General features: G+C 47.8%; 1 protein-coding gene across 1 annotated transcript in view; it reads right to left on the bottom strand.

The window, feature by feature from the left end:
- Positions 1 to 5,098: 5,098 nt before the first annotated feature.
- Positions 5,099 to 24,944, bottom strand: part of LOC135399638 (signal peptide peptidase-like 2A) — a 29,243-nt gene continuing 9,397 nt past the window's right edge. The window contains exons 7-14 of the mRNA XM_064631359.1: positions 24,574 to 24,767; positions 23,742 to 23,838; positions 21,514 to 21,709; positions 18,767 to 18,841; positions 17,055 to 17,208; positions 14,145 to 14,222; positions 13,924 to 14,078; positions 5,099 to 5,450 (exon numbers count right to left, since the gene is read on the bottom strand). Of these exons, the coding sequence (XP_064487429.1) occupies positions 5,181 to 5,450; positions 13,924 to 14,078; positions 14,145 to 14,222; positions 17,055 to 17,208; positions 18,767 to 18,841; positions 21,514 to 21,709; positions 23,742 to 23,838; positions 24,574 to 24,767 (1,219 nt within the window). The 3' untranslated portion in view covers positions 5,099 to 5,180. The remainder of the gene's footprint in view (positions 5,451 to 13,923; positions 14,079 to 14,144; positions 14,223 to 17,054; positions 17,209 to 18,766; positions 18,842 to 21,513; positions 21,710 to 23,741; positions 23,839 to 24,573; positions 24,768 to 24,944) is intronic.

The raw sequence follows: 24,944 nt of genomic DNA, 5'->3' as shown, positions 1-24,944 counted from the left end.
TTTTTGCAACACCCCCCCTGAAATTTCTCAAGTGACTCCACCCAGCTCGGCCACCAACATGTTCTGGTAGTGAGTCCGGCGCAGCGAATTACATCCTGTGCTGTCAAACTTGGGCTGTAGGACCACAGTCATGCAGATGATGGTACCATGCATTTGTCCAAAATCATTTGAAAGTGACTGTGCAATGCATATATTGCGCGTATGTACGAGCAAAAATGCATGCGGGCACGCAAACTCAAATGTGGATCATCAAGAGCCATTTGCGCCCAACTCATCCAAGCGAGGTATTCTAAGGTTTTCACCGTTGATTGCTAGGTGTTCGTTGACAAGATGGTAGTCTCTTATCTTTGTCGGTGGTGTGATTATGCATCTTAATGTTGAAATGCCATTCACAATGAATCTCTATTCTAATGTACTGTGTTCTAAAGTAATAACATGTACAAATAAACCGGGAAAGCTGTGCAGATATTTCACCATTGTGCCACGATTCTTTCCGTGTCTAAGAAAAATTCCGTAAGTGGAACCATCACCAAGCATGACCCCCCCCCCCTTGAAAGCTCGGCACCCCCCCAGTAGTGAATTTCTGGGGAAATCACTGCTCGTCACTGCGAGGGAGTTTCTCCACGTTTAGTGGCCACGTTTGTTATCGCCTGGGAACAATTCAGCGTTATTACAACACGCGTTATCGCCAAGCAGCAGCCAATGGGTGCATGTCTTACGCGGCATACCCTGCCTCAAGAAAACGCAGTGGGTTCGCTCATAAATGCTACCGCATTTAGAAGTGTATTAACTTGCAGGAGGAACTGTTTTTCAAAATTTCTATACGATGGTATGCCGTTGTTTACCACTGTGGGGTCACCCCATGGGTACACCTGGTTTGCGCATTACCACCTATACTAACAGGCGCTATGCAGATGTGAGCAGAACCGACATAATTCGCTATCGTTTCTCTCCTTATTATCTTTGCTTTAGCCTCAGGAAGAGTTATTAATATTTTACGTGCCCTCTCTCGCTACGGCTATGACATTCTCGCGTAAACATAAACGTACCCCCGCCGCAACTTCCGGTGCCACGACGACTTGCGGTCCTTCCGCTACTAAGCACGCTCGGAACCAGCTGCCATGCAGAAATATATCTTTCGCTTTCCTGATTTGTTGAAAACTAGAGGCCAACGCCTTTTTTTTGTGACACGTATACAAGACATAACTGAACAGAAAAAGGCGTACGCCTCCTGTTTTCAACAAATCGGGAGGGAGAACGATGCCATTTAAGATTATGATTGGTTAGGAGCTGAAGTTACTGTCATTCCGTTTAAAGCAGGTAAGAACTCCTATCTGCAGGTATTTTGTTACGGGTGTAACAGGTGTAATATTGTTTTTCTACGCTTAGCAATTCTATTTACAATTTATTGCAGCGTTAATACAAAAATGCACTTTTTTGCGAATACGGGCGCCTCTTGCGATCAACAAATCATGGGCGAGAACGTTGTCAATCGGGATATGGTTGGCTAGGAGCGTGCTATATACGGTGAAGATACGGACCTATCGGATATACAAAAGATGTCACAGTCAACAAGTTGATATCGCCGTTTGGAGCCAACAGAGTCGGCGGACTAGCCTGGTAGATTTCATAGCTCCTTTAATGCATTAAGTTAGCTGTATGGCTAGGGTTTAAGAACCCGTTTGTGTCTACGAAATCACACGCTCTGCTCTAACCGTTGCTAGGAATGATAGGGTTATCGCTTCTGATTCGAAGATAGAGGGGCGTACGCCTTTTTGTGGCAATTTGTATATACACCTTTTTTTTGCACCGCTTCCGGTTTATATTGCCAAAACAACATCCGGTTTCACAGCAAACACGCTCTGCGCCAACCACTATGACGAGTGATGCAGGTATCGCTTGTGAATTGAGGAGAGAGAGGGTCGTATACGCCATTTTATGGCAATTCAAATTACCACGAAGAGGCGTACGCCTCCCATTTTCAACAAATCAGGAAAGCGAAAGATAGAATATTCTACATGCCGGCTGGTTCCGAGCGTCCTTAGACGCGGAAGGAGCGGAAGTCATCGTTGCACCGGAGGCTGTGGCGGAGGCTTGTTTATGTTTACCCGGGAATGTCATGTATATACCGGCGTGCAAAAGCGTAGTCAGAGGGGGGTTCTGGAGGTTCAACGCCCCTCCCGAAACGGTACCTTTGATAGTGCATTGGGGAGAAGGAAACAATGGGATATCCTCCTCTCCCTTGTAAACAACTTCGCGTACAACCCCTCCAGACATATTTTCCTAGCTACTCCGACGTCGCTGTGGCCCCCAGAGAACCCGATACATGCGTCGACCACTTGAGCTTGGACTTTCGCACGCGCTCGTTTGTGAGTTCGGCGCGCCAACGCCCGACACGGATACAACCCCAACGTAGTAGCTAGCTCAATAGGATGGTCACCTACTGTCAAATGATATCAAAGATGAATTCACTGCTTGTCATTACTATATGTTAAAATAGGTTGGGTGATTGCTGTTTTGGACCCTGATTTGAAGAAAGCGACTTCAGGACTGATGTGATTTGGGAAACTGTCTTATGATGCTAACATCGGCTGACGTTAACATCAGCGGCGTAGTCAGACCTCCAAGGTTCGGGGGGGGGGGGGGGGGGGGGCTCGATACGAACCGCCCCCCAACTGATCCTGGGTGCGCCAACACGCATATACTTGTGCACAAAAGAACGGAAATAATTGATGTGCACGTTCACAAGACGATTACATATAGGCTGTTATGTCCAATGAGGTGGTGTCACGAGATTGTAAGCACCTTGGCAGGCTCGTACTTTGAAAACCATTCAAGAGTGCTGCTTAGATAGCCGCCATGAACTGCAAGAACTTTCGCGATCGTCAGACTGGTCCCCCTCATATATTATTTTCTCCTCGGATTTGCCCGATTTGCGTGGGTCGGGCCGTGGCAGGTAGGGGTGCTCAAGCCCCCCCCCTAGCCCCCCCCGTGGCTACGCCACAGGTAAACGTGAAAGCCACTCTGACGCTGATGTTAGCATTTGAGCTGTCCTGGCTGATGCTAACATCAGAGCTGCTTTGATAATGATGTTATCAGAGCTGTCCAGTCTGATCTTAACATTAGAGCTGCTATGATGCTGATACTAACGCAGGAGCCGCCCTGGCTGATGCTAACGTCTGAGCTGTCTTGATGCTGACGTTGAAATGAAAGCTGCATTGACGCCAGTTATGGCAATCTTCAAAATGCTGCAGTCTCTGTGTCCTGAAATGTTCTGCAGGGAAAGCCCCTGATGTCTGCGATAGATGAGTACCCGCAAGCACCCACAGAAAACAGTGTAATTAGAAGCAAGAAATCACTTTATTCACCACTAGGAGTATGCACCTTTCAAAGCATATCCATTTATCATCAACACACCTGAGCACTCATGGAAGCACAAAATGTGTAATGATCGAACGATGAACAACGAAAAAGAGCACACCTTGCTCCTCATTTCCGGTCCAACTTGTCCTTCTTCTGGAAAAGCACCAACAAGTTGACTCCTGAATTAGATCTCCGGCAAAAGCCAGATAGCAGAATTTGAGTGTTCATCTGAACATCTCATCTACACAGCATGCAAACTGTACTGACACTGGGCTGCACAGCAGACTTCCAGGGCTTCCTCTACTTTGCTTGCGCAGTTCAAATGTTCCGCATAAGAACATTCCACCTTCCCGTAAGAGAACATGTAAGGCAAGAACTGACGTTGGCGTTGTAGACACGGATCTGCACTTTTACTGCGCTGCTTATGAACGACGAAAAATGGATGTAGTTATGACAGGGTTTCTGGTCTTGGGTAGTTACGGAAAACCGCCGATAACTGCTCGCCGATAAAGTTTATTCGCATTCGGCAAAAAACGCCGATAACCGCCGCCAGTGGGGTGAGCTTCCTTGAACTGAAGCGTACCTAAATATTCTTATTGGAAGCATTGCAGCATTCGAGTGTACTGCAAAGAACCTTGGAGCAGAACAACCTGAAAGGTGCATGTTGTGGAGGATCGAGCTTTGGAACAACGTTACAGTTAGGCTCACAATAATACCGGCGGAGGCAGTGTTATAAGGAAGAACTTCGCCGATACACAAAAGCTGGAGCAATACATGAGAAGTCTCCAGACGGCATACTATTGTGCTGACCGATCTATGAGGCTACAGGCCATCGAACAGAGCCGGCAACGACGGGAGACATGGAAGACGACAGCGACTGGAAGCGAGTGGACGGCTTTCTCTACGCTTTTCGATCCACCACATCGGTCACTGATGAAGAACGACTACGGGATTAACTTTCTGAGTATCCCGTGCTGAAGCTACCAGGCGACAAACTTCTGGTTGTCCCGTGAAAGGGACCGGTCTATCCTCGTTTCCGCAGTCCCAGACCGCCTATCACTGCCAGTCTCCAGCGCAAGCGTGGATCGGTCATTCTCAGGTCTGGTCTGTATTTAGTGTTGTACTCTTGCGTTCGATCGTAACAAACCACAACCACCAATGTTCCACTGAGATGTATAGTTTTTTCGCCTATTTTCACTGTGTCTATGATCACGGTTTCCTGGTGTAAAAAAATAAAGCCTTTTATCGCCGAATTTCGAAAAAATCGCCCAAGACCAGAAATCCTAGTTGGGGCTTTGTACTCACTGTTACCCACAGTTACTACAGCGCCGTGCTTTTATCAGAGTTCATTTATCTGAATTCGCAGGCACTGTGTAGACAAAGAAAATTGTGTACTTGACAGGTGTGTCCTTTTTGCACCGATCGCTTTAAAGGGCTCTGAAACGCGTGCCCTATCATTGACTGGTGAGAACGGCCAACAGCTTTAGCCTCCTCGTGTCTGGTTTCTTCACCGATAGCTTCTTCCCTCTTTTCTTCCTTCAGCTCGGAGCACTCTTGCTTACAGCACTGGTATCGCCTGTCGAATATACCATTAGAATGAAATATAGCTCCGGATATTGCGACAGGCATTTGCAGGAACGTACGTTTAGCGTTGCCGGTTTGCCTTGCACTGCTTTTCTTTCACACTATCGCACAATACTTCATTCCCTATGGTTTGCTTGCGGACGTGTATGAATACGCTTACAGTAACGTGCGTTTATTTTACTAAATTGCAAGAAGATTTTCGAAATGTCTATCTGCGGGGACCACAGTTAGTCCTATACGTGGCCAGGAGTGCTAGCGGATGGGGTCCTATCAGGTGTACGCGCATACGGTCCTGCTGCGTAAGATGGACTTTGACTTGGAGACGGACTTCGACTTCCATTTGGGGTTCCGTTTCTGGATGGACTTCGACTTCGTGACCGCGCATTGCTATCTGCAGAAGAGGAGCGGCGGCTGCGCGACCGACGTGAACGCGGAGGTGTCCCTAGCTCCTCCGGCGGCAGCTTTGGTAGTGGGCCAACGTCGAGGTTTTCCGGGATCGGGGGCTGCAGGATGCCAAAAAAAGAGAAAAATGAAAAATACGGCTATCGTATTAATCCTACTGTAAGCGCACAATTCATGCGACGTTTTAATATGCATCAGAAACCTCCATTTGCTTTACGCAACTAACGGAGTGGTCGGTGTGGTGCGAGCACCCAAATTCCTCAGACATCAAATCCGAATGAAAATCCAAAAACGAATCGTGCTCGAGACAAGAGCCTCGGGGGAAGCAGTGGCGCCGCATCCGGCCTAGAAACGATAAAGCGCTCAGTGCAAGGTAAAAAGAATACAGGACAAACAAGAGACGAAACAAAAGCACTGAACTGCCGAAGTATTTATTGGTTGAACAAGGCATGCATTTTATAGATGCCCAATCTCATTTCCCAGCCTCCTCGTGTCCGGTTCCTACACCTACAGCCTCTAAGAATTGTGAAAGGCAACGAGACCCTGCCCCTGCCACACCCTGCTCCTGCGCGCGTGTTGTCCTTCGTTTAGTTGGCTGGTTGTGTCGCCCCTGAACAGTCAGAGGAATAAACCGTCGTATGTTCCAGCTGGAGTCAATCTTTCCCCGTACGTTTCCCAACATTACAGGCAAACGCCCCTATAGGTTACCTACTTCAAATAGATACGTTTGCAGGCGACTAGACCGATTGGCAGTCCTTCTGGGACCAGTTCTGCTCCTGCATTCATGATAACCCAGCTTTGTATAGAATCGCAAAATTTCAGTATCTACGTCTGCTTGTTCAGGGCAAGCCTGAATTTGGCATCAAAGGGTTAGATCTCACGGCAAGTAATTACCGAGCCGCGGTACAGATTTTACAACAACAATTGTGGAACACAAGTCTCCTCATATCGGACCACATAGTCCATCTTCTGGAGCTTCCTACTATTCGCTCTTTGGATGATGTTACAAGACGCCGTTTACTTTACCATTGCAGTCCGAACTTGAAAAGTCTGCAAGTGCCTGAAACCGCCTACTGTATCGTACTTTTGGCCGCCATGCTGCGGAAAATACCTCGAGCAAGAATATTACCGACAAACAACGAAAAACTACAGCACTCTACAACCGCTTGCACAATCCTCCACGTCTCCAACTTCAGACACTTCCCTTGCCCAAGATTCCGACACGCTTCTCTCCTCTCCTTACAACAACAGGAAATTGAACACAGAGAACGTGTGATGATACTATAGAGTCACTAAATAAGCTTCGCTTCAGAGTATCGACACTGAGGTCCAAGGCAGAGCAGGAGCGCCATCTTGTTCCAGCACCACACCGGCACCATCCCCAGTTGAGGGTCAATGACAGCTAACATAATGCTCGCTGTGGGATAGAGAAGCGTGCATGATTGTTGTGCGATAATCCATGTATTGTCCACCAGAGCGTCCCGAGGTAGTCAGGGTCAGAGGCGGATCCAGACCCTCGGTTTGGGGGGGGGGGGTTTCTTTGTCGGAGAGCGTAGTGGGGGAGCGGGAAATTCAACGTATAAACTGACGTTTTTGTGGGCGATTCCCCCACCCCCCACCCCCACCCCCTGGAACCGCCACTGGTCAGGGTGAGCTCAAGGCCGTCAGCCTTGATGAGCTGCTTGCGAGAGAAAGGAACGTTTCACCCGCGCACGATAAGGTCGCTCCCCTGCGTTCCTTTGCGGTTCGGATCACCACTCAGTGACTAGCTGCACATCCAGCTTGACCCGTGAGCAAAAGTTGCAGAAATTACGAGCCTCTGGCCCGCAAATGCACATGCACAAACCCTTACAAAAATAAGTTTAGCCAGTCTATTGACATCGTTTGGACGTCCTATTTCCTGAATAGACTTCCTTTGGACTATTGAATTTATAGCCTATCTGTTTCAAGTCTATAGGCATCTTTTGGACTATCGTGTATCTTCTGTTTGGCCTGTCAATGGGGGATTGGCACCAACCGTCTATAGACAATAGACAACCTGCTATAGAAAGGAAATTGATATCTGCCATTGCCTGTCTCTTGACTTTCTATAGACCAACGATAGACTGGCGACTGGTCCACCATTCCCCTTCTACCATCATCATAAGCACCCTATTCGGATTCATGAACTGTAAACCCTTGAATCTGAACATGGAATTCTGCTGAGTTCCTGTTGTGTGAAAGTGTATTACCTGTGCTGAGAAGCAATACAAGGTAATACGTGGCCATCATTGGCACACGTCTAGGATCATCGAGGATAATCCTTCTGCAATAGCTTAACCAGTGCAAGGACGTAGCACGTGCAGTTAGAAAGGCATATGCAGCACTGCCATCTCCTTCCTAAGAGAAAACAGATATCATATATTGCTTGACTTTCGATCTTCCGCAAATTCGAGTGACCTGCTTGCCTCTGACTAGTCAGAATGAAGGGTGAGGTGTCTCAGCTTAATTCGATTATGGAAACATCCAACACCAAACTGAGGAATTGCTTGGAGTATTACCTCACCACCACGATAATTCAAAGGCCCATGATTCATCCGTTGAAATTCCCCGTCCTCTCGAGCAAACTATGGAAATTGCGTCTTCTGCGTCCTTGTGCGACGTGACATCAGACAGTCGCCTTAATCCTGTCAATGTCTCCACTATTCAAGACAGCTCGATTATCCTTCCGCTGACTGCCATGACATGGGCCCACTCCCCCGCCTGTCCAATACGAAGGAAACTTATTCGAATTCTTTTGGACGGCTGTGGCCAACGTACCTTCATTCGGAAGAACGTTTCGGAATTTTAAACTACACGGCAGGACATGAAAAAATTGCAATCTTTGCCCTCGGCCGTCTGGCAAACACCGACGCCCTACCTCGACGAGTCAGGTTATCTCTCTCTGGCTGCTTCTCAGGAAAGCTTCGTGCCCTTCGAGCCCTTGAATTCCAAGATCAATGCGTCGGAACCCTGCCTATGCCCGACGCTGTTCTCCTCTCGCATCTTGCAAGCTTGGGCATTGAAGTTGCCGATCATCATAGTCACCCACTTGACTTTCAAGACATTTTTTGTTGATTGGCGCAGATTATTACAGATTGTAACCGGCAACACACACAAACTATCCAACGGAATTGCTGTGGTCGAAACCATCTTTGGTTGGGATCTGCAAGGTCCACAGCCCAGTACAACCACACCCTCCTCGGTGGCTAGACGTCCTGTACACGCATTACACGTACAAGCCCAGGACGTTACTATAAGCGAAGAACTTCAACACTTTTGGGGCCTCGGGCACCTCGGGGTCAAGCATGCCTCAGAGTCAGACACACCAGACGATGATCCCGTACAATATCCCTTTTACCAGACTGCTCAACTTGCCGATCACCGTTATACGACAATGAAAAAACGGCAAGGAAGCAAGCGAGCTGGTGAAGATGATGCATGATGTAAAACCCCGAGACTAGGAAACACGAAGGGACAGACACAAACACGGCCTCAAACAGCAGCTGTGTTTGAGACTTTCTGTGTGTTTGTGTCTGTCCCTTCGTATTCCCTAGTCTCGGGGTTTTACATCGTGCACCGTTATACGGTTCGTCTTTCTTGGCTACAAGACGCTACTGAGTTACCCAGCGACAGGTCCATCGCAGAGAAGCGTGTAATGGTACTCACTCGCACCCGTTCCCAGGGACAAAACCATTCCACATACATACGACTCCACCATTCCCCAGTACTCAGAGCATCAACATGCAGAGAAGGTAGACTCCCAGATCCCAACTGAAGCTTCTCCAACCTATTACATGACCCATCATGTCGTCGTTCGTAATGATCGTGAGACGACGAAAGTGCGCATAGTCCCTGACATTAGCTCCGAGCAACCCGGTGCTCACTCACTGCTCTCGCACCTGGACCAATCTAAATCCTGATTGCTCAAGCTTTCATTCCGCTTCCACTCTTACAAGGTTGCGATGATCGCCGACATCGAGAAGGCAGATTATGTTAGACGTTCAAGACATCGACTTTCTTCGCTTTTTCTGGTACACGGTTCATCTTATGACGGACAACTACCACAAGTCGAAACTTGGCGCATGACGCGTGTTCCCTTTGGAGCCTCGTGCAGTACCTTCCTCTTAGCTGCCACAATACACCATCATCTACGCCTCATGGAATCCACTTACCCTTGAACAACTAGTCGGCTAAAATAGTCATTTTTACGTTGACGATCTCGTTAAAGGCGCCGATACCGTCCGTGATGCCGAAAAATTGTTTCGGGAAAACCTCAAGATATTTGACGCAGCAAGTTTGCCGGTCCGGAAACGCCTGATGAATGACCATTTGCAGCAGCAGTTTGTTCAGTTAATTTGCACTAGATTGTCCACACAACGTCTGCCAAGGTCCTGGGCATTCTCTGGCATACCGGTAGAGACGACATCAGTTGCTCCCTTTCATCAACTTCCGACTTTGTCAAGTCCGCAAAGCCTACCAGCGAAATGTCTCGCGTAGCATTTCCCGCATGTTCGATCCCTTTGGACTTAGGCTGGAATACGTGGTGTGCCGGCATTCCCAAGATCGAGAGTTTCCCACTCCCTCGTCTACTTGACCTTGATGTCCCTACTTGTATTGAGCGTATCTCTCTTTACATGTTTTCTGCGATGCAAGCCCTCACGCCTTTGGCACGGATGCATACCTTCGCTACCCAGACTCCTGCCGAGTCAGTTTCATGGTCGCCAAATCTCGACCACTCAAGATTCAGACTCTTCCGCGCCTGGAACTTACCGCGGCACTCCTAGGAGCTCGGCTTTCCCATACCGTGTCAGATGCGTTTTCGCTGGCGCTGGCGTTTTCGCGGCGAAAACTGTACGTGTGGGACGGATTCCATGACTGTCCAGGGATGGATTCGGTCCAATCTCTCCCGCCTCGCACTTTTCGTCCGTCATCGTGTCACAGAAATTCAGGGCCATATTCCTCCACGCCGTTGGAGGCATTCTGCTGGGCACGAAAATCTCACAGACCTAACCCAGACTTAACCCGAGCAGTTTCCGCAGCATTCAGGGAACCCTTGCCCAGCTACGCGAGCGCTTTTGAATTCTACGCTGCCGTCAAACTGTCGATAGAATCTTTTTTTTTTTTTTATCTTATACCCCTGTTACATGGGCACATATCTGTCGACGTTATGGAAGCAGGTCAGCCACTCAGAAAACGGCTCCGCTACCCCGGGATCGTGTATCTCAAGGTGAACCTTTCCGCGACCACTGGGATGGACTTTGCCGGCCCTAGCTGCTATCAAACGAACTTCGAGCGCAATCGCTCTCAGTGCGACGAAAGGAGGTTCCGAAGCCAGCCCACAGAGTGATAGTAGAAAAAGTAGCTGTTCCTAAAATTGTGAGAGGGAAAGCATTATCCCAGCGAAAGTCGAACGTGATAAGCCGTGCCTGTTTCATCTCTTTCTGCGATGTCGGGGAGGGCTGGGTTTCCAACCTCCTTTCGTCGGACTGACAACGATTGCGCTGAAAAATTCATCGTGCGCTATTCTGTGCGACCTCCGTTGAGCATGATGTTCAGTTATTTTTTCCGATGGGATAGCTCCTGAATGTCCCTAACAATTATCACTAATTTGACTAAATTAGGCACGCTCTTCGCATTGGTGGGGTAAAAAAGTGACCTTTACTAGGCAAATTTCCGACTTAAGCTCGCAAAAATTTACATAATTAAACTTACGTTACACGACATTCACATGAGGAGGTGGCAAAAACCCAGTAAGAACAAATGCCATTGACCACATAACTCTGGGTGGTGTAGTTTATTTATTATAATTCAATGACACGTTTTCTGGGACACACTGTATATACAGTGTGGCGCAGGAAAAGTGGACCAGTGCCTAAGAGAGTGATACACAGAAACCTGACGCTATATATTTATGGTACCAGAGTTGAACAGGTGTTACTGTTGACGTGCACCTGTATGTAACTCAAGTACCACAAGTACAGCCTCAGGTTTCCGTTGATCGCCCATTGGGATCTGCCACTTTCCTTGGGACACCCTGTCTAGTACGTTCCCAGTGGTCATTAATGGGACGAACCAGGTTCACCGTTCTAGGGGGTGTAACTGCTTACACCCTACAGACTTTACACCCAAATAGGTGTGAGTTATCAAACACCATTTTTACACTGGAAAGGGTGTAAAACAGTTTAGTGTGTGGGGAGGGTTCTGGAAGCGACTCGTCCGCTCGGTCAAGGATGTCTTGCGCAAGACTCCGGGACGCAGCTCGTTCACCTTCGAGCAACTCACTACCATCCTCACGGAAACCGAGGACATTATTACATTAATTCACTCCCTCTGACCTATATTTCCGATGACTCCCGAGATTTCTTTCCCCTTTGTCCTTCTCGCTTCCTTGTTGGGAAATGTCCCACACAACTTAGATTTTACGCTGACCCACGACGATGTCAATGAAAACCGCTCATCGATCATCGACAGAGCCCAGCGCCGCACTCTTAAAAATGAGGGGGGGGGGGGGGGGTGTCGAGGTAGCTTGCCGTTGTTGGCCGCACTCAAGTGGGCATCGTCACGACTATAGCCAAAAAAAAGAGATGTGATACGCAAGAAGTCAGCAAGTACACTCTTAAAAATGAACTTCACCGCATAGCACGCTCCTAGCCAACCATCATCCCGAATGACAACGTTCTCGCCCCTGATTTGTTGAAAACGGGAGGAGCCTATTTTGTGCCATTATGCACGGCACAAAATAGGCTCCTCCTCCCGTTTTCAACAAATCTAGAGCGAGAACGTTGTCATTTGGGGTGATGGTTGGCTAGGAGCGTGCTATGTGGTGAAGTTCATTTTTAAGAGTGTACTTGCTGACTTCTTGCGTATCACATCTCTTCGGGAGTACATCTCCCAATTGCCGTCTGCTCACCGTCTGCTCACAAAACCGCAAGGTTGTGTTCTTTGATGTAGGCGAGCTAGTAGTCCCGTCTTCCACTCACCAAGCAAGGGCCCTGTGGTCTTTCGCATGGATTACTGAGGTTCAGCCGGGACGCGACGGCGTCATCCAGGCGTGCAAAGTGACCCTTCCCAGTGGCTCTATTATTTGACGGCCCGTGCAACTTCTACACAAACTGGGATTCTAACTTCCACATTTACTTCCGCCCGGGGAGTAAGAACTGTGAAAGAAAATGAGGCCCTGCCCCTGCCACCCCCTGCTCCTGCGGCGTGTTGTTCTTCGTTTAGTTTGCCTGTTCCATCGCTCCTGAACAGTCACAGCAATAAACCGTTGAACTCACTGGAAATTGGTGTGATGCTGAATTCTGAGATTGGATCACTGAATACACAAAGCATCAAATGCCTAAGATAACTGAACGAGGAGGTAAACCGTCGTGTGTTCCAGCTGGAGTACTTTTCCCCGTACGTTTCCCAACAGCCTCTTTTGTTATCTTCATCCGCCAATCATAAACGTCAGGAAAAGGTACAGGCTGATACAAACACTACCAACTTCCCTTATTTCAATCGCCTCTCTCAACAATAAACTACCTTCTTTTTCGTAGTTCTTTTGTAGTTTTACACGGGGATACCGCTCGTCTGAGTACTCCAGTATTACCAGCATGTACCGGACGCCCGGGTAGGCACAGTGCAGGCCGCATGCATTGTATGTTTGGCAGTTGCGGGGGGCGCTAGTGCTGCAGAGGGAATCGACAACCACAGGAGCTGCTACAGAACCGACTATGCAGCATGCCAGCATGTCCACGTGAATATTGCTGCGCGGGGGACCACACAGCGTGCTTGTACCACTTGCAAGCCGCAGGACTGGCACGCGACAAATACAGCAGTCAGCTGCGTTTTTTCCAGCGGTGTCGCCTCCTTATGTCGATATATCGTCTGATTGTCTTTGACTTCCTAAATGAACTGCAGCACCTATACACTCTAAAAACCGATCTTGACCGGGTAACGCGCTGAAGGCCAATCATTGCACAGAATGATATCGTTACCACTACCGGTTTGTGGAAAGAGCAGGACTTCAGGGTATAGACACTCAGGTCCAAGGGGGAGCAGGAGCGCCATCTTGTTTCAGCGTCACACCGGTACCATCCACGGCTAACATAATGCTCCCTGTGGGATAGAGAAGCGTGCATGATTGTTGTGCGATAATCTATGTATTGTAGACCAGAGCGTCCCGATGATTTCAAAGGTGAGCTCTGCAGTCGGCCCAGGACGCACACTAACCCCCCTGTCCCCCTCTCCTTCCTGCTGTCCTCTCACCATCCTATGATGGAATGATAATCCTATCATTCGTGGCAATGATTGGCGCAGACCGTGCTATGCGGTGAAGTTCAGTTTTTTTTAGTGTAGCGTGGCGCGGAAACAATATGGCGCATGCTCGCTCTTGGAATTCAGTGTCGACACTCTGAAGCGTAGCTTATGTAGTGACTCTAGTGTAGTGTGATCATTTCGAATAGTGTAAGGCAGAGGAAGAAAAAATTTTGATGCAGCAGAAATAGTAGATAAAATACTAGATCTTCCCGTAGATAAGATACTAGATCTTCCCGTAAATAAGGTACTAACCGGCGTGCCATGCCACATTTCACTCAGATGACCCCGGAAAGTGGCGAGGATGACCGTTGATCCCAACGTGGCGGGAACCAGGTAAATGAGAGCCGGCTGAGCGATCTCCATCAATATAAGGGCGACGAATGTCACCCCTAGTCCGATTGCATAAACTGAAAACAGGCATACACGGAGCCCGTTAGTATACGTTAAAGGGGAACACGACGAGTGAGACTTACATGTAACTGCACATATATAGTAGTAGGACTCTTGCGTGTTAATGAGATCGAACCCCCTGCAGTAGGAAACTAGAAGACCTAGGTGAAGAAAATCGACTCATTATCGTTGTATTGGAAGCGTTTCAGCCGCGAACCCAGACTTGTGATTCGTACACCCAGCATTCCAATCAAATGTCTGGAAAATTATAGTGACAGCATGCAGGCTATACTGGCGTGATTACGAGGATAGTAGCAAGTTGAGCTTCAGGGGTTCCGGAAGAATGACGAAGTGGACAAAGAAATCCATTTCACGTTGTAACGTAATTAAGATAAAAACGTAATTTCAAATAGTAATGCGTCGTCTTTCAGAAATGTGAACTCCTCAAAACGTAATATATTAACTTATATATTTCTGGAAGAAATTAAAAAGAACTCGGCAAATGTTGATTTGGAATGGGTATTACAGGACACAAATCACACTACACACAAATACAGTACAGAGAGTATCGTCCCTAGCGACGAAATTCCCCATTCATCAAGTAAAGTTGCTGTTGTTCGTGTGTTAAATATTTTTTTAGAGTTTTTCGTACCATGTCAAATGGCGGTTCGGGAGTGCATGCACTAAGTGAACTGCTTTTTCGTGTTTTTCTGTGAGGAGCATATTCTTCAGATATGTGATAGAAATATCCGTACCAGGTAATCTCGTAAAAGTAATATTCTTGTTCACCACCATGTTGAGTATATCGAGACCAATTCGCCAACATTTCGAATCATTTTCACCACACTAAAAAATATTTTACTCCATTTTATTGCTTATTTTGTTTCGCACAATATTCTATGTCCCTCCGTAGCGTGCATATCAAAACTCCGTCGTGCAACTTCATCGCATAACGCACGCATTCAGTCTAAGCATTCAGAATGATATCGCGCTCTGTTTTCTGATAGCTGAAGGTAAAATGAGTATCCCATTTTCGTGCATTCGAAGAGAGAACGCCATCATTCTGAATGCTGGCTTTCCTTGAGCATGTTATGCGATAAAGTTCGGTTAGTCCAGTCAGCCCAAGCGAATCACCCAAATACTGTTGCCAAAAGATGTTCTCGAAGAGAACATAAAAGTCATCGAATAGCAAAAGACGGAAGCCTCCTTGAGTCCATATGATCCCTAGAGGTCGGTCCAAACAGCCAACCACAGAATTCGGCTGGAACAACACTACACTCAGGCGACCAGCATCGTCACCATGTAATACACGGGAAGACACGCTTTATGTGGTCGTCCAATGTCCGGTATTCAAACAGCATCGACAAAGACTGGAAAGTGCCCTACAAAAGCTTGACTGGCGTTCCTTCAGTTTTTGTAAGATGCTATAGGTCCCTCGCCTTGCCCTGAATTGCAAAGCACAGCGGAGAAAGACCTCTTCGTTTTTCTTAAAGAAAGCGGCATCGCAGACCGCTTCTGAACCCGTACTCAAAAATACGTGACCCGAAACCGAAGGTATCACATGACATTCATCCGAGTGTATGGGGTGGCTGTGGTGACTATGGTTTTTAATGTGGTAAATGTGGTGCCAAACATTCAAGCCTCTTCTTTAGATACCACCACCTACAAGGAATGGAGCTGCAGGCGACATGTGAAAGTCACCGCATAGCTCCAGGAAACAACCAGCTAAGAACAAGAAATTCGTTTTTTAGAGCGTGTACCAAACCCATGAACATTTGTCTCACGGGGCTTACCACTTAAAATCGGCAGTGTGCTGCAAAACCTTCTCCTTCAGGCTTTCCATGCTTCGAATTTAAGAGCAATGAACGCCACAGCGTGAAATAGGTCGAATTGCGCGAATTCAACCTCCCTGTGTTATTTAACCAACCACCAACCAACCAGGTGGCTTAATCACTTGCACGCGTTAGTCGCTAACGAGAGGCGGGGCACTCGTCGAGAAGGCCACGTGACAAAACACGTGCACGGCACTCTTCGCGCGATACGTGAAAGGCGTGGGATACGTCATGCGCAATGTGTCACGTGCCCATCTTTTTGAATTTCCCGCCCGCCTTTTTGAATTTCCCGCCGCTCGTTAGCTCATAACGAACGTAACGTAAGGAAGGAAGAGAAAGACGTGCGGTGCTAGGGTTTTTCGAGAGAAGAGGAAAGCGGGGCAAGTAACGTAAGAACGATGGGTAATTTCTAGCTTCCTTGAAGACTTGTAAGGGCACAACTCTGGGGACCATTCCAACGCGCTTCGATCCGAAACCGGAAGACTAACACTGACGTCGCAAGACCGATGCCCCAATTCCAGCTTCACTTTCCTGCCCATAATAAGACACCTTCTTTCATACTTTTCTCCATGCCAGACGTACAATTTCTGAGTCAGTCATATGTACACTCTAAAAACAGAACTTCACCGCACAACACAGTCAAGGCCAACGACCTGCTACGTTTTCAAACCAAGTTCAATCTAAACCGAAGCCACTATGCGGCCAGGACGTTTCACGTACGATCGGCTCAAAACCGTTTATAAACGCACGCCCCACGGTTCAAATTGGTCCTGCATCGTTTTATTCGTTCGTTCGTTTATTTCTATTTGTTTTTAACACCGCAAAACACTGTCTGGCAACTCTGGGACACATTATGGCGGCTTCCGTCCTTTGAGGGCTGTTCCCGAAAAACTTTGGGCTCCTGGACTGCGCCGAATGTTACAGAATGTCGCTGTCGCTTTCGATTTATGGAGAGAGCGGGGCGTACACTTTTTTGTGGAAGGTAACATCTCCGCTCCGCCACAGAGGGATGCGCCATCACTTTTCAGCTAACTGGGAAAGAGAATGATAGCATTGTGAACGACGGCTGGTTCCGAGCGTGTTGTTATGCGGTGAAGTTTCGTTCTCAAGAAGCCTCTGAAGTCTCTCGAGGTGTTAGGCATGAAAATTTTCAAAGTTCACCAGGCACGAGGATGTCTCCATATCCGAGCATCGTTTCTGGGTTCATGCATATGGCGATGGGCTGGTTGCCCAAAACGGGAACTCTCATCGTGGCTGGCAGCTTCTCGCGGTCCTCAGTGCCTTTTGCCACCTTAACCATGACGCTCTCTCCATCCTGCAAATGAACATTACTTACTGCTGCGTGTATTTTATCGACAACAATAGACCCTAAAATAAGAACCTCACCGCGTCACAAGCCCAAGACCAATCATTGCAAATAACGATACCGGTATCACTCTTGATACGTGGAAACTGTGGGGAGTACGCGTTTTTCTGCAACTACATAAGTGTCACAAATAGTGTCTAGAACCCCAGCAGGCGAAACGATGTCATTCCACATTAAGAGTGTGGGGTTCGGGCGGTACGAGCTGTTCCGCGATAATCGTCAAGCATGGCAAGCGAATCACCGCCACGGCATGGTAACGTCCACGCGCAAACCCTCTCTCCTGTACAATGACTACTTAAGCAGTTCCGCAGGCCGGAAGGGGTTCTTTCCTTGACTGCGTTTGGGTGGAGGCATCACGCAGATACGGTCTGGAACGGCGTAATCTTCTTTCTTGTTGTTAGTTGCTGTGCTCGTGTTCTTCGGTATTACGCTGGGTAGGGGACCGCGGTTCCCTCAGTTTCCAGCTCGATCCGAAAAACCAGAACTCGAAAATCGCCTACAGATTTGTTCCTATTGACAGGGACACTCTGAATTATGGAGTTCCAGAAATTCATAATTCTGCAAGAACTCAGCAGTGAGATATCGCAGTCTGCACCCTTTCGGGAGAACTTCACCGTTCTTTTCCAACCAACGCTCAGAATCATATCGTTATGCCATCTGTCTGTTGAAAACGGGAGACCGCACGTCTTCTCCGTAAAACTCTACACATACAAATGGTGTTCGAAAAGTGGCACACGCCCCGCGTCCTCAGCGAATCAGGGGGCTTAATCGCTTGCAGGTCGAACGAGTGCCGAGGTACTCCGGGACGTTCGTCAAAGAGGGCACGTGATACCGAACGTGCACGGCGCTCTTCGCGTGATACGCGAAGGACGCATCGTACGTCATGAACAATGCGTCACGTACGTGTTCGTCTTGATGAATTTGCCGCCCCTCGTTCCGTCGTCGGACTTGTAAGCGATTAAGCCCTCAGGGGACGGAGGGACATCATTTCAAAAAATGGTCTGCATTGAGCGTGTTCCGCGCTGAAGCTCTGACCTTACGCCCGAAAACCAAACTTCACCGCATAACACGCTCAAGGCTAACCCATGATATCGAGCATGTTCCTATGATATGAAGCATCATTCCTGATTTGAAAGAGATCAGATGGGGGACGGGATCCCCAAGCAGCAAAATGTACTGAAAGTCGAGTGCAATAGGGGTGGACGGTATATGTCTTATCAATCTTCTTTAGTTTCAAGAGTCTGTTCAAGGCCTTCCACCTACCCGTCCACCCCTATTGCACTCAACTTTCAGTACACTGTGCTGCTTGGGGAGTATTTCTCAATGGATTAAGGTTGAAGATTGCCTCGAAAGGTATCTACTCTTCCTTGTGGTGATAATTTCATCTAGTATATATCCATTATTTAGTATATAATTTATCTTGTACGTATACGGTTCCTGTGTATGTTTACCGGGATTATAAGGGAAACTGCAGATGGTGTAAACATATATGCTACGAATTTCGTACCTTGGTTAAATATGGTGTAAGAAAGACGAAGAATGCATCGTAGAACAACAGCATGACAAGAAAGACTGCAATAACCTGTAACGATAAAGGGAAGCAATCAATCAATAAAGGCGCGTGTATATCGCAGAAGCATTTATACTGAGTGTTTCAGTCGTGCAACCGCGACACCCTCTCTTGTTGATGTGCGCGATGAATCCGCGTAACATAAAATTACGCCTTTTCGCAACCATACGAAGAAGTTACAGCTGTATCATCCGTGCGCGGGCGCCACGTCTGTCCGAAACCACAGCCTATCGCCGACGTCACAAACATGTCTTAACCCGTTATTCACAAATTTCTCCGCAAGCTACGCGTTGACTGATGCAAACTCCGACGGACGCACATTCGTTTCAAGTACGCTCGTCCGGCTGAAGACCGTTTACATCTTCGATTCGAAGCTTATCCCCGAATTCGTGCGTGCGAGTTGATCTCGACTTGACTTGCAGATGCCTTGGAAGAACGCCAATGCACTTTAGAAACCCTGCTCGGCTTGAAGCGTTCTTACGCAGCGAACTCAAATTGACACGTGGTAAAAATCTCAAGTCAGCGCTCGGGCTACTTTGAACCAGACTTGGATAACGCTCTATAGTACAGCAGCTTCAAGAAGCCACATGACTCCCAGAATCTTGCCTTGCCTTGGCTTTACAGGAGCTGATGAGTCATCAATTTTTTTACAGCGACATTGCACAAGCGTTGGAGACACAGGTGTGGCACATGCTATAAGCCCTGACACTAGAAACGTGTCGCGTCTTGATACTGCAAAGCAAATTTTAAGTGTAAATTTGAGCGAAAATCCCGCTCCTAAACGCAGTTAAAGTCAGCAAGCTGCGATTTGACAAAGTACGCTAGCGGGAGGGTTCATGAAAGACGCAAACCGTCTTGAGCGACGACAGGTCTCGGCGCAGACTTGCGCAATCAGGATGTGGCTACAAGTTACATCTATGAATTCGGGGGTAAGGGAACGCGACACCGCTAGGCGACTTAAGGTGGGAGGCCGAACAAGTATGCAAGCAGTAAGGCGTGCCCACTCCAGACGTGTGCACTCGAAACAAATGGCCGTCCGCCAGAGTTTGCGGAGAGGTTTCTGAATAACAGATTCGGACGTGTTTCACGATAGGCTGTGGTTTCGGATCGGCATGGCGCACGCACGCACTGAACACAGCGAACTGTTAGTGGTGGTTTTGCTGGTGAAAGGGATCGCCTTCGTCGGCCTCACATAGGTGGGCAATGTCACGACTGACGCCCTGGGGGAATGTGCGTCCTGGGCCAACTTCTAATGGAACTGTGCCGACACATGTCTGAAAGCGTCTGAGCGTCCCAGGAAAAACCCCAGACAGCATAACCGGCGCGATTCGAACCCGAGTACCTCGCAGTCTCGACGTGACATGGCCAGCACGCTAACCACTGAGCCACGCGAGATGGTGGACAATACAACCACTGCAACAATACAATACTATTGCCCTCCAATGCGTGCGGGTTGCCGTGGTAACGAAACTGTGCGTCATCCCTCGTGTCATAGGCAATCATAGGCTGCACTACAGGAAGAAGAAGCATGCCAACACACACTCACGCAGCGGGACGCACAGATTGAAAAGCAATAATGTAAACCGGGCTCTCCCAGGGGGGGGGGGGGGGGGGGTGTCGAGGTAGCTTGCCGTTGTTGGCCGCACTCAAGTTGGCATCGTCACGACTATAGCCAAAAAAAAAAGGAAAAGAAGGTGGGAGAAAGGGGAGTTGAGGACTTCAAAGTGATGTAGAAGCAGGATGACCGATACTGATGGGACAGAAGCACACTGTAGGTGAGAGGTGCACTAGAGTGGTCTCTCCGCTAGGCCCGTTGCTTGGAGAAACGGCTCTCCCATTTGCTGCTGCGCCCGCTGCGCCAACCAATGGCACGCCGAATAAAGCGCCAGGAACCATGCACGGCCTTGGTAAAACTTCCCTCATACAGCTACGGCTGTAATGAAGCTCGAATCACGTTGTGACTTCGGAAGCAGAGAGGACGCCCTCTGCTACTCGTCGCGAGACCGACACCACCACGCAGCTACTGTATGGGGGAATCATGACAGCGCGCTACTTTCTCTGTCGTTGTCGCAAGCCAGCAATGAAACTACTGCTTCTCGGTACATATTTTTTTCAAATTTTTTCATGATGGCAGTGAAAGTGACCAATTCATATCGCTAGAAGTCGACTTCTCTGTGACAGGCTCCTTACGTTTATAAATTATCGAATGGGACCTCTTATTTTGACGAGGTACTTTCCGACGAACACATTCGCCATAAAACTGCAGCAGCAACCAGGTGCAGATCCAGAAAGGGGGGCATGTCTTCACCGCCTCCCCAATTTCTGTATACACAGTTTAATTGACCATTAGTAGTGTACATAGCATGTTATCGTAGGCTGCCTTAGTCAAGCGTCATCATGAAAAGCCATTGTTGTGAGACTGGATCGTGCAAAGGGACAAGTGCAACACAAGCTTTAACGATGAAACAAGCTTTAAGTTGTCTGGGAACATGAACAGTTGAAATACGGCATAGTTCAAATCCCGCCGCTATGTAGCTTTTTCGATGATTGCCGTATTTCAATCGTCACACTCCTTCGAAGCGGCTGACACTACGTTACTGATCCTTGATTTGTCAAATTCCTTTATCCGGCCGTTTTGGCATAGCGTACTTATGTACTCGTTACTTTCACGGCCAATGCCTTACCTTGAGGTTAGGCATGCGCAGCGCCTTCATAGCGCTGACACAGAAGCAGAAACCTAGTATGTTCTGCAGGATCCACGAAATCTTATCGTGGCGGAAGATGATCCAGGAAATTGAAAGCGCCAGCGCGCCACCTAAAAGAAATGCTTGGCGCACCTCCAATTCCTCGAACAGACACCAGCACAGTTCTTGCGGAAGCCTGCACCACGTGAGAGATAAAGTCATTATTTTCTCCTTGAGAAACGACTAGGCCTTCATTTATTACACCGTGCCTTAATTCACGACATTGAAAGCATGCGGCGAGTTTATTTTACTGCACTCCACAGTGGCGATCGCGACATAGCCCAGAACGGTGGCGACATTGTTAGATGGCGTAAAGTGTAAAATGTTATGGTATGTCTAAGAGCTGGTTTATGACAGTCATTTTCGAAGAATTCGACTGCAGGAAACATTTCAATGTTGCTGTAATGAAAAAAAAAAGAAGAAAGCTATGCCATGTGGCATAGCTTCTTCTTTTTTTTTTTTTTTTTGAACTTTCAGGCCTGGTGCAATACATGGAGGCCGCGCAAAGATTACGACTGCAGGGCGTTGCATGTCAGCATAATACCGTGTATTACGATAAGACGACATAAGACGATTGAATGGGAACAGTATTACAATGCTAACATCCTCACTCTTAAAAATGAACTTCACCGCATAGCACGCTCCTAGCCAACCATTATCTCGAATGATATCGTTATCTGCCCTGATTTGTTGAAAACAGGGGGCGTACGCCTTTTCTGTGACAATTATGAACAGCATAAGTGTCACAGAAATGGCGTACGCCCCCTGTTTTCAACAAATCAGGGCAGATAACGATATCATTCGAGATAATGGTTGGCTAGGAGCGTGCTATGCGGTGAAGTTCATTTTTAAGAGTGCTCCTGATCCAACCACTAAACAGAACGACATCGTTCTCTTTTCTGACCGTGGAAGTGAAAGGTGTTCGCATTTCTATGGCAGTCTGAGCACAGATTAATTGAAAAAAAGAAAATCGTACGCCCCGCTCACTCCTCAAATCACGAGCGATAATTACCCCTTGCCGCGATGCGGTGAAGTCGTGAAGTGCGTTTGATTGCCATCTTGAAATTAAAGTACAGTAAATCCTCGTTATGGCGAAACCGTTTTATTCGAATTATCGCTTAATTCGAACATATACGTGCTTCGGACCGAAGTTCATGGCTTCCGAACCGAATTATTCGAATTCTACTCCCAGCAGACTCCGCTTACTGGATATAGGATGATCGGATTCAGTGAGCCCAGTGAGTGAGACCGTATCGCAAACGCAGCTCTCGTCTTCTTTAGTTTCTTAGAGCGCGGCTCTCTGGAGCACTTTTCACGTTGAGCGGCGTCGGCGTTGTAACAGGCAGAGCAAACGAGGAGCGAAGCGAAGGATGAAAGTACGGGAGAGCGTCAGGAGGAAAGCAGCGGGGAAGCGTACGGCGAGAGTGAAGAGGGCGCGAAGAGGAAAGCCAAGATGGGGGGCACGCTTGGGAAGCCCGAACAGCATCTGGTTGCAGTTCGATTAGCTTCGCTCCAAATTTGTGACTGGAAACCGTGGCGGGAACGACGAACGACGTGGCGGGAACCGTGGCGGGACGAAACGGGACAACAGGCAAGAATATTCTTGCCTGTTGTCCCGTTTCGTCCACGTGTTCGTGAACCTTACATTTTTCTGTAACCGGTCTGTAGCCTAGATCACTACGTTCACATAATCCCCTCCACACTCTAACAAAGCAGCCATTCACTCCGGCCGTAGAAGCCCGTACGGAACCTTTCTTCCCTCCGGGCTGTTGACCCACAATTCGCATGAACCTTTAAACACGTCACACCTAACCCTTTAAATACCATGCCAATGATGAGGACGGTGCCCAGAAGAAGAACAGTCTCTGTTCGAAATATCGGCGGCTTCTGTCCTGAGGCAACTCCCTTCCTACATTCTACCGGTTCGCTGGATTTCTACCCATCTACGTAGAAAGTCAGAGTACCTCAGCTCGGACTTTGAAAAAGTAGCTCTTTTTTTTCCTCTTCTTATTCTTCTTCTTCTTCTTTGTTGACGCCGTTTGATTTTGCATTTTTTCGACAAGCATATATGGTTTTGATAAAGTGGATTTTGACAAAACGATCAAGGCTTTGATGAAATGACGTCCACAAATTAGAGTCGTCGGACATGAACAGTAAATCACACGTACTTAGATGTTCCGATGGGAATCCTGTAGACGACGGGCTCCAGAACGGCGACGACCGCCGCAGTTGTCGCCATAGCAAAGGTCGGAACGATAAGGTAACCTGGAACATTAGATAGCTTGAGAATAGGACACCAAAGCGCTTTAGGTCCCCAATGAAATTGAGGCTCGTCACTGCACAGGACCTGAAATAATAATTCTAAAAACCAGACGTGTACGCATTTCGGTATCAATTAACAGACACATACATTATTCACACGAATTAACAAACATAGAGGATAGACAGGTAGCAAGCGAGCTGGTGGTATAGCTTAACTTAAACCACCATAACTTAAAGATGTTCAACAACATGTTCAACAAATATGTTCTTGTTGATACAATAATACGTACACTTTCTATTTTCAGCATATCAAGAAAGATAACGGTATCATCCTGAATGACGTCTTTACTCTACAAACGGAACTTCACCGCATGGCACGCAGTGAGTCAACCATTGCCAGGAACGATAGGGTTATCGCTTTTGACAGGAAGACAGATGGGTGCGCACGCCTCTTTGTGGCAATTTTTCTCTATCCAAATTGACACAAAAGGACGTACGCCCCCCTCTCTCTTTGAATCAGAAGCGATCACCCTATCATTAGTGGCAATGGTTGACGCACAACGTGCGCTGCCGTGAAGTTCTGTTTTAAAGTGTGGTTCTGAGGCGTGCTATGCAGAGAAATTCTTTTTCTAGAGTTTACTTAAAGGGTCTAGGTTTACTTAACAGGTCAAAAAAGGTCTCAATGGTCTGTCATAAGCCTCCTTAAACGATTCGCCCAATCATCGCGCAGTTACTTACTGATATAATCGACGAGAAAATACAGAGTCATGAGCATGGCGGCCATAATGGCTACGAAGGTGACAACATCCCCAACTTTTATGTCCATCTTTCTGTCGTACTCCTTCATTACGTCACGCACTGTAGGGGGTTTCCTCTCTACGATTACCCGTGTTTTCCTCCGATGGATCTCTTTGGCCAAGTCCCGAAGGTAACTGCATTGAGAAATAATGATGATTTTGAGATCAAGAAAGGACGAGCGAAGTTTTTAGACAGCGTCGCGTACTCTAGTGCATTCGCATAATAGCCTGCAGGACAGACTGCAAGCACCGCAGCTCTTTGCTTGAAAACAATTTTATACGTGTCACCACTCATACTATGCCTGCAATAGA

This window comes from Ornithodoros turicata, chromosome 7 (genome assembly GCF_037126465.1).
Source record: "Ornithodoros turicata isolate Travis chromosome 7, ASM3712646v1, whole genome shotgun sequence".
Classification (NCBI taxonomy): domain Eukaryota; kingdom Metazoa; phylum Arthropoda; class Arachnida; order Ixodida; family Argasidae; genus Ornithodoros; species Ornithodoros turicata.
Note: the sequence above shows the minus strand (reverse complement) of the source record. Positions and strands in the feature narration are given on the sequence as shown.